Source organism: Narcine bancroftii, chromosome 4 (genome assembly GCF_036971445.1).
Source record: "Narcine bancroftii isolate sNarBan1 chromosome 4, sNarBan1.hap1, whole genome shotgun sequence".
Taxonomy (NCBI): Eukaryota; Metazoa; Chordata; class Chondrichthyes; order Torpediniformes; family Narcinidae; genus Narcine; species Narcine bancroftii.
Window position 1 is genome coordinate 26,550,340 of NC_091472.1, and position 12,006 is coordinate 26,562,345.

General features: G+C 38.7%; 1 protein-coding gene across 2 annotated transcripts in view; it reads right to left on the reverse strand.

The window, feature by feature from the left end:
• Positions 1-5,481: 5,481 nt before the first annotated feature.
• The window catches only part of LOC138760415 (alpha-actinin-2-like), a 134,891-nt gene continuing 128,366 nt past the window's right edge, over positions 5,482-12,006 (reverse strand). For both annotated transcript variants that reach the window (XM_069930984.1, XM_069930983.1), the window contains exons 17-21: positions 10,566-10,745; positions 9,784-9,930; positions 8,329-8,394; positions 6,367-6,525; positions 5,482-5,943 (exon numbers count right to left, since the gene is read on the reverse strand). In XM_069930984.1, coding sequence (XP_069787085.1) covers positions 5,785-5,943; positions 6,367-6,525; positions 8,329-8,394; positions 9,784-9,930; positions 10,566-10,745 — 711 coding nt within the window. In that variant the 3' untranslated portion in view covers positions 5,482-5,784. The remainder of the gene's footprint in view (positions 5,944-6,366; positions 6,526-8,328; positions 8,395-9,783; positions 9,931-10,565; positions 10,746-12,006) is intronic.

Below are 12,006 nucleotides of genomic sequence, written 5' to 3' on the forward strand. Positions count from 1 at the left end.
CCCTTCTACTACCTTCCTCACTTTTTAAAAAGCAGAATGACCTTTACAATTTTCCGCTCCTCTGGAACCATGCCAGAATCTATCGATTCTTGAAAGATCATTACTAATGCCTCCACAATCTTTATAGCTACTTCTTTCAGAACCCAAGGGTGCATTCCATCTGGTCCAGGAGACTAATCTAACCTGAGACCATTCCGATTCCCAAGCACTTTCTATCTGATAATCGTGTCTGCACTTGCCTCTCTTCTTGACACCCTTGAAAGTCAGTTCTCAATAAAACAATATTTCTTGTGGGCACCTTGGGATATGGCTTCCGTGCAAACAGGTGACCAATGAGCTCATCATGTTGGCCAAGTGGAAAGACCAGTCCCAATTTCCATTGCCCTATGGGTTACAGCTCAAGTCCATATTCAAGTATTCCTTGAATGTGATGATTTCTTTCTGTCCCATCTTCGAATGGGAGTACTAGATTTGCAGCATATGAATGAAACACTTTTCTTCCTACCACCCCCCCCCCCCCCCCCCAATTTTTCTACAAATTACTTTAAAAGGGTGGCGATGGTGCAAGGGCCAGGATGGATTTAAATATGGGGCAATACAGATGAGGTGAAATCCAATTGTCAAAGTCTTGTGAGTCATTGGGCCTTTCTTTTTCAAAGGTTGGCATAAAGTTTTTTAAAGGCAGCATATAAAAATTAATAGGCAAAGGGAACAAGCAAGGTTACAGATGGGAATGAAAAGTATAGGCTATGATGAAATCTGCCATGACCTTTTTAAATGACTGAATGGGCTTCAGGGGCAAAGTGCTTGTTCCTGCAGCTAATTCACATGTACATTAAACCCTTCATTTTTATGTCTCATATAGTAAAAGAAATAAGACCTTCCCTTTTATTCAGTCTTTTATCCATAATTTTAAATACCTCAGTTAAATCTCCCCTCAGCATCCTTAGTTTCGAAGAAAATCTCAAGAAATTGTAGATATTGGGATCTCATCAGGGATCTTACCTGCCCCCAAGGCTTTTTAAAAAAAATATCTATTGGATAAATATCTTCTTGACCATTTGTTTATCAGAAGTGAATGGCAAGGCTGCTGTGGAATTGAATTGAGGACACTCATGTCAAGTGGTGGTTGGGAAGTCTTTTGTGGTTTTCTTTCCAGTGCGTGGTGACTGCCTATCTGTCCCAAAGTTCACCCTGTGGTGTAGTCTTGATCCATATATACCTTTAGAGCTCTGAACATCCTGTGCAAATCAATACTTCATTTTTGAGATTTCCTTTGGTTGTGACAGGTATGATAAAAATACAAGCCAAACATAAATTACTGGTACTGATTTGCAATGATTAAGTAGTCATTATTCTCCCAATGTTTTGAAATATGAAATTCTGACCAACCAATTCAAGTAGGATGTGACACCTAGTGTAGTTAATAGTTAATGTATGCTTTTATTTTTTATGTGACCATTTACACAGAGCAAGTGCTATCTCTATTAGAAGTTGCATTAGGCATCAAGGAATATTTTAACCAAAGAGAAAAAAAAACAACCGTGAAAGCCACGAGGGAGCAGAAAGAAAAAGGTCAAACACAATTTGAATTAAGAGGGGGAAAAAGACGTCGAGGGACAGAAGGTAGCATGAAACAATGGCTACGAAAGGAGAGTTGAAGCCTTCATGAAATGACTGCAGTGGTGAAAAAGTGTACCCAAACTGATGGCGAGGTTGTGAATTTAATTCATGGACACCATCACAGCACAGTACCTTCAGCTCACGACATTGTATTGAACTATGTAAACCCACTCCACAATAATATTTTTATCCCTTCCTCAAACCCAGAAACCTCTATTTTTCCTACATATGTAATACCTACTTAAGAGTCTTTTGAATGTACCAGCCTCTACTCAAGAGTAAAAAAACATAACCTCCGACATTTCCCCTAACCTTTCCTCCACTCACCTTAAACAGACGTCCTCTGGTATTTGTTATTGATGCCCCAGGATGAAAGAAAAATGCTAGAAACACTCAGCTCTCCACCTTAACCCAGACCCTCATAATATTATGTACCTCTGTTATGACACCTCTCATCCTCTGTGGCTCTGAAGAGAAAAGCCATAGTTGTCAACTTTGAGAATAGAGAGAGGCAAAATGGAAAGAGAATATGGAATTTTTCCATGAGAGTGAATGAAAAAGATGACAGGAGGGAGGAATGACAACTCAAAGTGAGTGAAGGAATAACTAGTTGGTTTCAATTCAAAATACAATCTGAACATTTAAGTGGAGTCTATAAATCTTGAATTAGCTAAATGAAGGCTGTTCATTCTCACACAAGCTGATCACATCTACATTTACTTGTGAAAATATTAAAGTTATTATTTTCAGAATACCCTCAAATAAAGATGGGGTTAGCTGCAGAAGTACTATTGGAAAGCCTGAGCTGATATACCCAGAAGGCTTGCAGAGATGAGCTTCAGCTCAGGACTTGTGGTGAGGCCATTGCTTTGGGGAAATTAGAGAACACGGTGGTAAACAAATAAAACTGCAGATGGTGGAATCCGAAACAAAAAGAGATGCTGGAAGAATCAGACCATTTACACAGAGCAAGTGCTCTCTATTAGAAGTTGCATTAGGCATCAAGGAATATTTTAACCAAAGAGAAAAAAAAACGAGAAATCTTTGGAAAGTGAAATGAGTTAATATTTCAGGTTAAAGGCCCTCCATCCGTTAATATGACTCCTCATGCAATTTTATATTCCTCAACTTCATCCATTTCTTTCTGTTCTCTCTCCCTGTGAAGTGAGGTCATGGAAATGGAGCAGTTGCATGGAAATTCAGGTCTGCGATGTTTTGTTTCCACAAGTATATATTGGTATTATTCATTTGTGGCCATGCTGTTAAATCTTGGATTAAATAGTTGATCAATGTTCTGTATGGAGCAAGACATCAGCTACTACATAAATAGTGATAACCCAAAAGTAAATTGACCTATGAAACAAGGTAATGGTCAACTGGTTTAGCAAGTATTCATTTTAAACATGTATAAGGATTAAAAATGTGTTACATATTTTAAACAGAAAAATAGGGCTGAAGTCATTTCATTACATGTTTTTGGAATTTTTTTCATTCCAGAGGGGAATTGTTTCCCAACTCCCCTCCCCCCACCACCAGCCACAAGCTGCAAGGAAGTACAAAAAGCCTGTCCTTTTATTTTTAAATTCCAGGTAGCATAATCTGTAAAATCCTAATGTTAAAAATCATAGAGACTGGGAATTCAGAAATAACAACGGATTATGTGAAGCAGATCACATCTTTCCTGATTTTCATCTTGCAAACCTCAGTCAGTGCCAAATTCTATCCCAGCAAAATCTACCAATTTATTTCAATATTAAGAGTTAAGCCCAAGAAACAAAACTTTTGAGATGATGGAAATTTCAAATTTGATACTGGAAATATTTAGGAAATCATTCTTGCATTATGCTTTTATGCCAACTCATTTAACAATTATTAAAAAGGAAAGAAGTAAGAATCTCAGATCAAAAGGGGGAATCAGACAACTTCATTTACAGAGGATAGTAAAGTCTACAGCACACAAGTCAAACTCTGGCCCGCGGGCCAATATAATTATATTTGGCCCGCAAGATCATTTCAAAAATGTATTAGAGGTGGCCCGCCCTGCAGCGAGAACCGATGCTGTTTTTTGGTCATGTCACCCCCACCATCCTCCCCCATTGTAACACGAGAAATTGTAACACGACAAGTCTGTCCATATCATCAGCCGGCAAGCCGGTTGGAAGGCTCCCCACACAACCAGTCCCTTCTCCCACCTGTCGAGCGGTGCGGCGGATTTCCTGTCGGCGCGACGGTCATGGCAGGCTGTGCACGGCCCCCGGGCAGCGCGAGCCCCGCGCGACTGGCACCGGACGGCCCTTCCACAGCGCGAGCGCACTTCTCCCGGTCGCCACGGCCTTCAGCGCTTGCACCCACGCGGACCCCAGGGACGGCTGGTTCGGCCCTGCACGTGAAGAGAGATGGTGGCTGTCTGCAAAGGCTGATCGGCAGCGCGCTGGGCCTGAGTGGGTGGGTAAGCAGGGGTGGGCATAGGGTGTAGGTGAGGAGTAATGGGCAGGGGAAGTTATGGTGGTGCGAGGGGCAGTTAGAGGGAGGGATGAGTAGAAGGAGGGGTGGATAGGGAAGAGGTAAAAGGGGAGGGGCAGGGCGAGTAGGGGAAGGGTGATTAGAGGGTGAGATGGGTAGAGGGAGGAACAGGTTGAGGGGAGAGGCAGTAGAGGGGTGTGTATAGGATGGGGTGGGTAGAGGCAGAGCGAGTGGAGTGAGGGGTGAGTAGAGGTTGGGTAAAGGACTGGTCAGGTAGAGGGATGGTGGGTCGAGGGTGAATAGAGGCCTAGAGCCTGAGGAGTGAGCAGGAAATGCTGAGTCCTGATGCAGGCCAAAATGGACACAGCCTGTGAATGCTGACTACATCTCCACAGGGACCAAATAGGTTTCCCTCAGGTCAACAAAGGGTGAACTTGAGCTACCTACTCCTGACCTGTAACATTATCCTCCTAAAGTTTAACATTACATATGTTGAAAGAAGAGAAAACATGCAGATGTTGTTGAAAAATTTCAATAAATATTTAGATCGGCCCTTGACTTAGTCCAAGTTTTTAATTTTGGCCCTCCGTGAATTTGAGTTTGACACCCCTGGTCTAGGCTTTGAGCAAGAACTAAATCAGTGGTTTTCAACCTTTATCTTTAAACTTACATACTACTTTAAGTAATCCCTATGTCATAAGTGCTTGTGATTAGTATGTGAGTGGGAAGGGAAGGTTGAGAATCACTGTTGTGGACCCAATTGTTACTGAAAGATTTTCCTTGAGAAAAATTTTCATTGGCCCACTTCCTTTGGAGTTATGAAACCATGCACATAACGAGTCAATTAGGTACAATTAAAACAGTGGTTTTCAAATGTTTTTTTTTCCACCCACATCCCACCTTAAGCAATCCCTTACTAGTCACAGAATATTTGTGGCATAGGGACTACTTAAAGCGGTATGTGAGTGGAAAGAAAAAGGTTGAGAACCATTGAACTAAATAAATTCACCAATGTACAAGACTAATCCAAAAAAAAAAGAAGAATGCTAGAAACACTCAGCAAATCCTTGCACATCACCTATTTCTCTTTCCACAGATGCTGCCCGACCTGCTGAGACATCCAGCATTTTCCATTTTTATTTCTAATTTCCAGCACCTTCAATTTTTTTGGTACCAGACGCTGAAGAGGATGAGATGGACAGTGTTCTTGTACTGAGAACTGGTCTATAATTGGTGTTCTTGTACTGAGGACTGGTCTATAATTGCATTTCTTCATTGCCTTTACAAAACTGATGAGGAATAATTGAGCTTTTCTGTGCAAATACTGTAATAGGAGTATGCATTGCCTATTTTAGAAGTATTGGTAGAAAAGTAACTTTGAATCTTCATGAACAATTCAATCAAGCAACTCACTTTTAATAACAGGAAGAATAAATTTTCAAATAATTTATGCACTAGATTTTGCAATCATGCGCAGAAATTTAATACTAAAAAAATGGATTTTCCTCAAAATAACTTTAATACAATTCATACCAGGCTGACATATTCCCTCATTTTTTTTTCTCCTGCCACTCAGAGCACTACAACAAGTTTAGACATTCACTTCTAAAATTGCATTCAAAGTTATTAATTGATCAAAAGTTTCTATTGCTAAAATATTCAGGCTTTGGAAAGAAAAGGCTGTGTCTGAATTCTTCTTTACAGGTCGCTTTCGCCATAGAGCGCAGTTGAAAACGAGACATAGTCCAAGGCTCCTGGAACACTGGCTGGCCCTCTGTAAGGTGGCATGCTGGAAATACAATATTCAGCCTGCTTGAAGGGCAGTTCTCGACGCAATTCCTCAGGAAGAATATAAGGCTGTGTAAAAACCAAAGCAATTTTATTTTAAATGATTGAAAATTAATGTTTCCCATTTACACAAATTGTACATACTTACATTGCAGTAATTAAAAATTGGATTGAGGCAGAAAGTGAAAGGTAGCATCATAGAGCAGGATACAGATACAAGTTACAGAACTATTCATTGCATCAACAGACTTTTTGGGACATATAAAATGGTATAAATATTCAGGTTGGGCAGCATCCATGGAAAAAGAAGCAATTAAAACCATGTCAAAACACCTCTGACAGATGCAGCCTGACTGACTGAGATTTTCACCAATTTATTTTAGATTTTCAGCATTTGTATTATATGTTAAATTTATAAGAACCTCAGATTCAACATGGAGGATTTTTTTGTTGTTGTTGATTTCTTAATTAAAAAAACCCCAGAGAACTTGCCTTATCTCCTGCCAGAATCCTGAAGGAAGCCACAACCTGATCGGCTGTATCTGCACCAGCAATCTCTCGGGTCATGAAAGAGATGAAGGACTGGAAGGTCACTTTACCAGTATTATTTGGATCAATTAAATTCATGATCCGAGCAAACTCAGCTTCACCCTGTCAAAAGAGTTGCAGATTTTAAATGTGAGAGAATGAAATGACGAGAATGGAAGAAAATGCAACAACACTATTTGTTTTGCTGGCCAAATTTCTCAAATATATATCAATGCTCTAACTTCAGAGCAGTTTGGAAAGTTTCCCGTAAACATTATGTCAAAGGTGATCAAAGAATTAAAAACTTACTATCAATGAATTCTGGCATTTAAAAAAAAAGACTACCAGGTAATGGTGACCTCCTTTAAACGACTCATGACTGGTCACAATAGCTCTACGTGTAGAAGTTATATGTTATGCACCATGTCAGAAATGAGAATTCAAAAAACAGCTAGAGAGAAATATGAACATCAGGACAATGACTACAGATTCAAATGTAACATAACTCCAGGAAAAAGCCAAATCATAGAGCAGGTGAATTCATTTTATTTAGCTCAATGTAATAATCTACAATGCATTTCCCTTAATCTGTGATGGCAGCCAATTCATGAGCATCTTCCTGAGAGGAACAGGATCAAAGGAACAGAATAGCCAAAACAGTACGTTTCTGGTTTCCCGAAAAATTCAATTATACAAACTTCTTTTTCCCGGCAGCGATGACATTACAAGTTGAAAATTTTTTTCACCCGATGTGCTCATGTGGGGCTCTGATGTGCAGTTCGTTCCAGTTTGGTTACAACAGAGCTCAGAACCAGCCGGGAAGACAGACACTGAACGGCTGGATGCCGGCTCAGAAAAGCAGGCATGGAATCTCAAGCCATCAGTGAGCAACTGGTTGGTGGAGGTCGGCAGGTCAGGCAGCACATGGAGAGATTGTTGTCCTCATTTTAGATAACTTCTTTACCCTCCAGAGTACTTGGTTCTCTGCTGTTCCAGGAGAGCAGCCTCCCGGGCAGGAGCAGGGACGGGGGTGGGGAGGTGTCGGGGATCAGTGATGGCTGATCTTCCGTTTTCTCCCGTTAACCGATACAAGTATTCTGCTGATGCTACTGGGTCACTGAAAACCATTATTCAGTTATCCGAACAACGTCCAGTCCCAAGCTTTTCGGATAACCGGAAACATACTATACAACCAGAGTAAATGAGAGGCCTTAGACAATATCAACATGATGCTGTTAATTCTTAAAATTCTGCTTAAAACTTGGCCAAGGTACGACAGGTCGAGTACCCCTTGTTCAAAAATCCAAAATCCTAAACATTTTGAGCGCCGACCATGACGCCGCAAGTGGAAAATTCCACATCTGTCCTCACTTTTCCATGTGGGGCCCTGTCGCTCCAGTTGGCACCAGTTTGTTAACAACCATTGTCACCGCTAGACCTATGTGCTTTACTCACTGTGCTTTTTGCTCATTATCTGCTCTGCGGTACAAAGATATTGTTGAAAATGACCGATGGTGAAAAATGGTTCTGAATCAAGGCAAGTACAAAACATTATTTTCATATGAAATCTGAAAATCATCTCCACTTAAAATGCCATGTCTGAGTGTAACATGACCAGTAACATTATTGTGTTCAAAAAAATAAAATACAGTGTACTGTAACCTTTTGGTCAAAACACAGCATCGTAGGTGGAGACTGAAAGCCTGCCATTGTTTGTTGTTGTTTAACAGCTGATATCTACTGTGCTACACATTATTCTAAACTCTGAAAATATCCAAAATCTGAAACAATCCTGGTCTCATGCATTTCAGAGAAGGGGTACTCAACCTGTATTAAATATATTAGTTCTGTTCATGAAAATTCAAAACGGATAGCAATCCTGAGACATGTCTAACCTCAGACGTAGTAAACATATATCTATCGTACCAGATCAAAGCCCATGGAGATGAGACAAGCTCTGAGATCATCAGGCTCCATCGCTCCATTCTTCTTCTATTGAGCAGATCAGCCAGTAAAAGTCAATGGTGTGCAGCCCGCATATCCCGGCGAGTGTAGGTGATGAAGTTGAGTATCAAGGAAGGAGCAGAACCAAATGATTTATTTAAAGTCCAAAGGATTGAACAGTTCCAAATAAGGCCAAAACTAGTATGATTGTTGTAAGTGGAAGGGAGCAACTAACACAAAGAAAAATCAGACACACAGGATACAGATAATTATGGGAAAACATAAACAAAGGAATACGTTGAGGTAAACCAAAGGAAAAGGACACAATGCATATTTTAAAAAGAAATTTAGAGTTTTACCTGTGTGGATAAAAATAATAAAAGACAGTCTGGTTAGTACCTGTTTATCATTTCCATCATCTCCAATGTTGCTGAAGCAGGCTCTGAATTCATTGAGTTGTAATCATCCTAGTTTCGCACACAATTGCAGCATGCAATTGACTACTGCTAATTATAGCATTCAACACACAAGATCGTTCATTTGGATGGCAAATCAGTTTAGAACATCTTCAATGTAAACATATTTACACAGTAAGGTGGATTTAATCAAGTCCACTGCATTAGCATCAGCCAACACCACCAAGTTCAAGATTTAATGCAACTTATTAGAACATACTGCTGCACATCATTTTTATTTAGTTTAAGATTTGATATTTTGAGATACCAGCTCGTTTAGTTTGCATCCACTTTCTACAGTGGATTCAGTCAAACTGATTTTTTTGTGCAATAAACCACAAAATGAGCCCAGGGAACTCACATTGGAAAGGATCTAATCTATAAAATAATAGTCAATAGATTATTAAAGTAAATAATTTTAGCTTCATATGCTAAACAGCAGGATAAATTCTGAACTGACTGCGATTTCCTTTTAAAAAATATTTTAATTATAATAAATAGTGCATATTAGAAGCTGGACTTCTTCAATCTTACATGTTAATGTGTACGCTTTTGTTTCCAAGTGATTTTTATTAAAATTTTGAACTGGGAACGGTTTTTACAGCACTTAAAAGACGAACTAGATTCATAAGCTCATGGACATAAAATGCTAGCTTTGCCAGAAATGTCCAAATTCCACGAATGAATAATAAAAAGTAAATAGAATGTTTGGTGACATTCCACTTTATCTATCCAACTATCATTTCCAAGGCTGATGAGGTGGACTCTGAATTCCTTTGTTGCAGGTTGCCAGAAATATCTTAGTTTTGCAAGCATGCAATATGAATCTGGTTTTGGTCAAGCCCTGGGGAAGTGATATTTTATGGAGTGAAGAGGATGTGTAATTAATAAAAGCCACAATCAAGTGTGAATTGGTATTTCCATTAAATGTTTAACATGCTAATCTAAAAAAGCATCACATTCAATGAAAGGAATAATGTACCCTGTCAAAGTGGTTGAATGAAGAGCGGAATTCATTCATTTGTTGCTGAGTGATTCCTTTTGCATCTCTGGTTAGAATCTGTGTTTCAATTTCATTGATGATCCTGGCAATTGTAGTGAGAAGCATTTCCCAGCCAACTCGGATGTGCTACCAAAATTAGTAACAAAGAATGTTCTTAACAATTTACCACAACAACATACAGACATTCAAATATTTCTGGGATGGAACATTTCACTTTCTAACTGAACAAAGATTATAAAGGGACTGGTATGAAAAGGTGGCTGATAAGGCAAACCAGCATCTTTGTGTAACATGGAGAAATCAGTAAAAAAGTAGTGTTCTTAATCAGAGAATGTCTGGAACATGGAACTAAGTAATAATGGTAGTACAGATGAATTAAGGAAAAGCTAGATAAGCATATACAGAAAAAATTATTAACAACATGTTAAACTTATGATTAGATGAAGGAGGATGGTTGGGGCCTTGGACTAAATGGCCTTTTTTTGGTGCTATATTCTTCAGTTCTACAGAGTGCTTTTTCATATTACAAATCTCCTGTAATGTGGCAAATTATTCTTAAATTATTCACAATGTTTAGTGCTCAGATCCCATAAAATTGATGTCAGCAGGTATTTTGTTCATAACATGAAATAAACTGGGTGCCATACATCACCTAACAAGAAAGATGTTTGTTTTTTTTTCAATTAAATGGACAGGAACATCTAAAATTCACATTATTCTCTTCTGAGCTGCGTCGCTCTACAACACAATGTCTCCAGTACCTCCATGGTATAGTTGGTATGCTTGTTGTCAAAGATGAGGGCCTCTTGAATAAGTTGATGTTCTCCTTCCAGTTTGTCAATATTGGGTTTGTAGTTAATGATAACCTCCTCACACTGTTTCAGTTGGTTCATTTGATCTTCCAGGGTTCCACTCATCTCAATAGAACTTTGAGCTATATCCTGTGGTTAAATTCATAGTTATAACACCACTATTTTCAAAGGCCAATTGTGAGACTCAGAACAAGTTATATTCAACATTTTGGGCTATTTTACTTTGCATCTGAACTGAAGTTCAAATTCTCACTGAACTTAAAGCTGAAAGTAACTCTATATTTATTGGGAGTTGCTCAAAGCAAATCAAGCAATCATATTTTAGAATTCTCTGTCAAAAAAAACCCCAGACTTTTCAGGAATGGTTAGGATAAAGATTGATAGACAACAGATCTATAGTCAAACACTATATATGAAATCTGAAATGGATATATTTTTGTTCTTCATTAACATTAAGTAGAGGTGTGGAAGTAGGGCAAAATGGGGGTAGGAAGACAACTGAATGATTACTGATTCACCTTGATCTTAACATATGGTTGCACAGTTTCTCAGGATTAGATATAGCCCATTCCGCTAAATATAGACTGGGTGATACATTCCACTCCTGTGGCTAAATATATCTCAATCCAGTTGCTAAATATGTTGGAATAGGTTCAATTCAAATAGCAAAGATCCAATAATATATCATGAAATCAATAAAAATTCTTGGATCTATCACCATCTTACATACATACCTATGAAATAATTTAATTACAGAAGGATAGCTTGAGATGGTTTGATGAAAAGAATAAGAGGATCCCAAGTATTAGAGAGACAAAGAACATGAACAGGGAAAGATTTATTCCATAGCTAGGAGTTCAAAACCTGCGTTTTGACTTTGGACCTTTGGAGAGGTGGAGAGAAACAGCATGAAAGAAGGATTTAGAAAGAATGATTATAAAAATGGCAGTGAATAATTTGTTAAAATAAAAGGAGCTTCTAAGATTGAAGGGGTAGGTGAGCAGCCAACTGCAGTAACAATATTAGAGGACAGGCATGAACTTCAGTCTTTTGAAATGGGATGAAATAACATCTCAGTAGGATTTGATAATGAAGATTAACATTTCAAAATTATTTGACTGGAGTACACATATTTGGTAATCTTTACAAGGGGTGAGTAAACTATTGATTAAACCTTTGAACAGCTATGCCTGAGATGCACTGAAATGACTTTATGAATGGAAACTCCTGTGGCAAAGTACAGAAGGTTATCCTTTCACATACAGTATACCTGCACTTAAACTTTGTACATTTTGTGTACAAAAGTGTACAAGGACACTCATATCTCTTGATTGACCAGTATTCTGTAGTATCTCTCCATTCAGATAATAGTCTGCTTTTCTAGACCAGA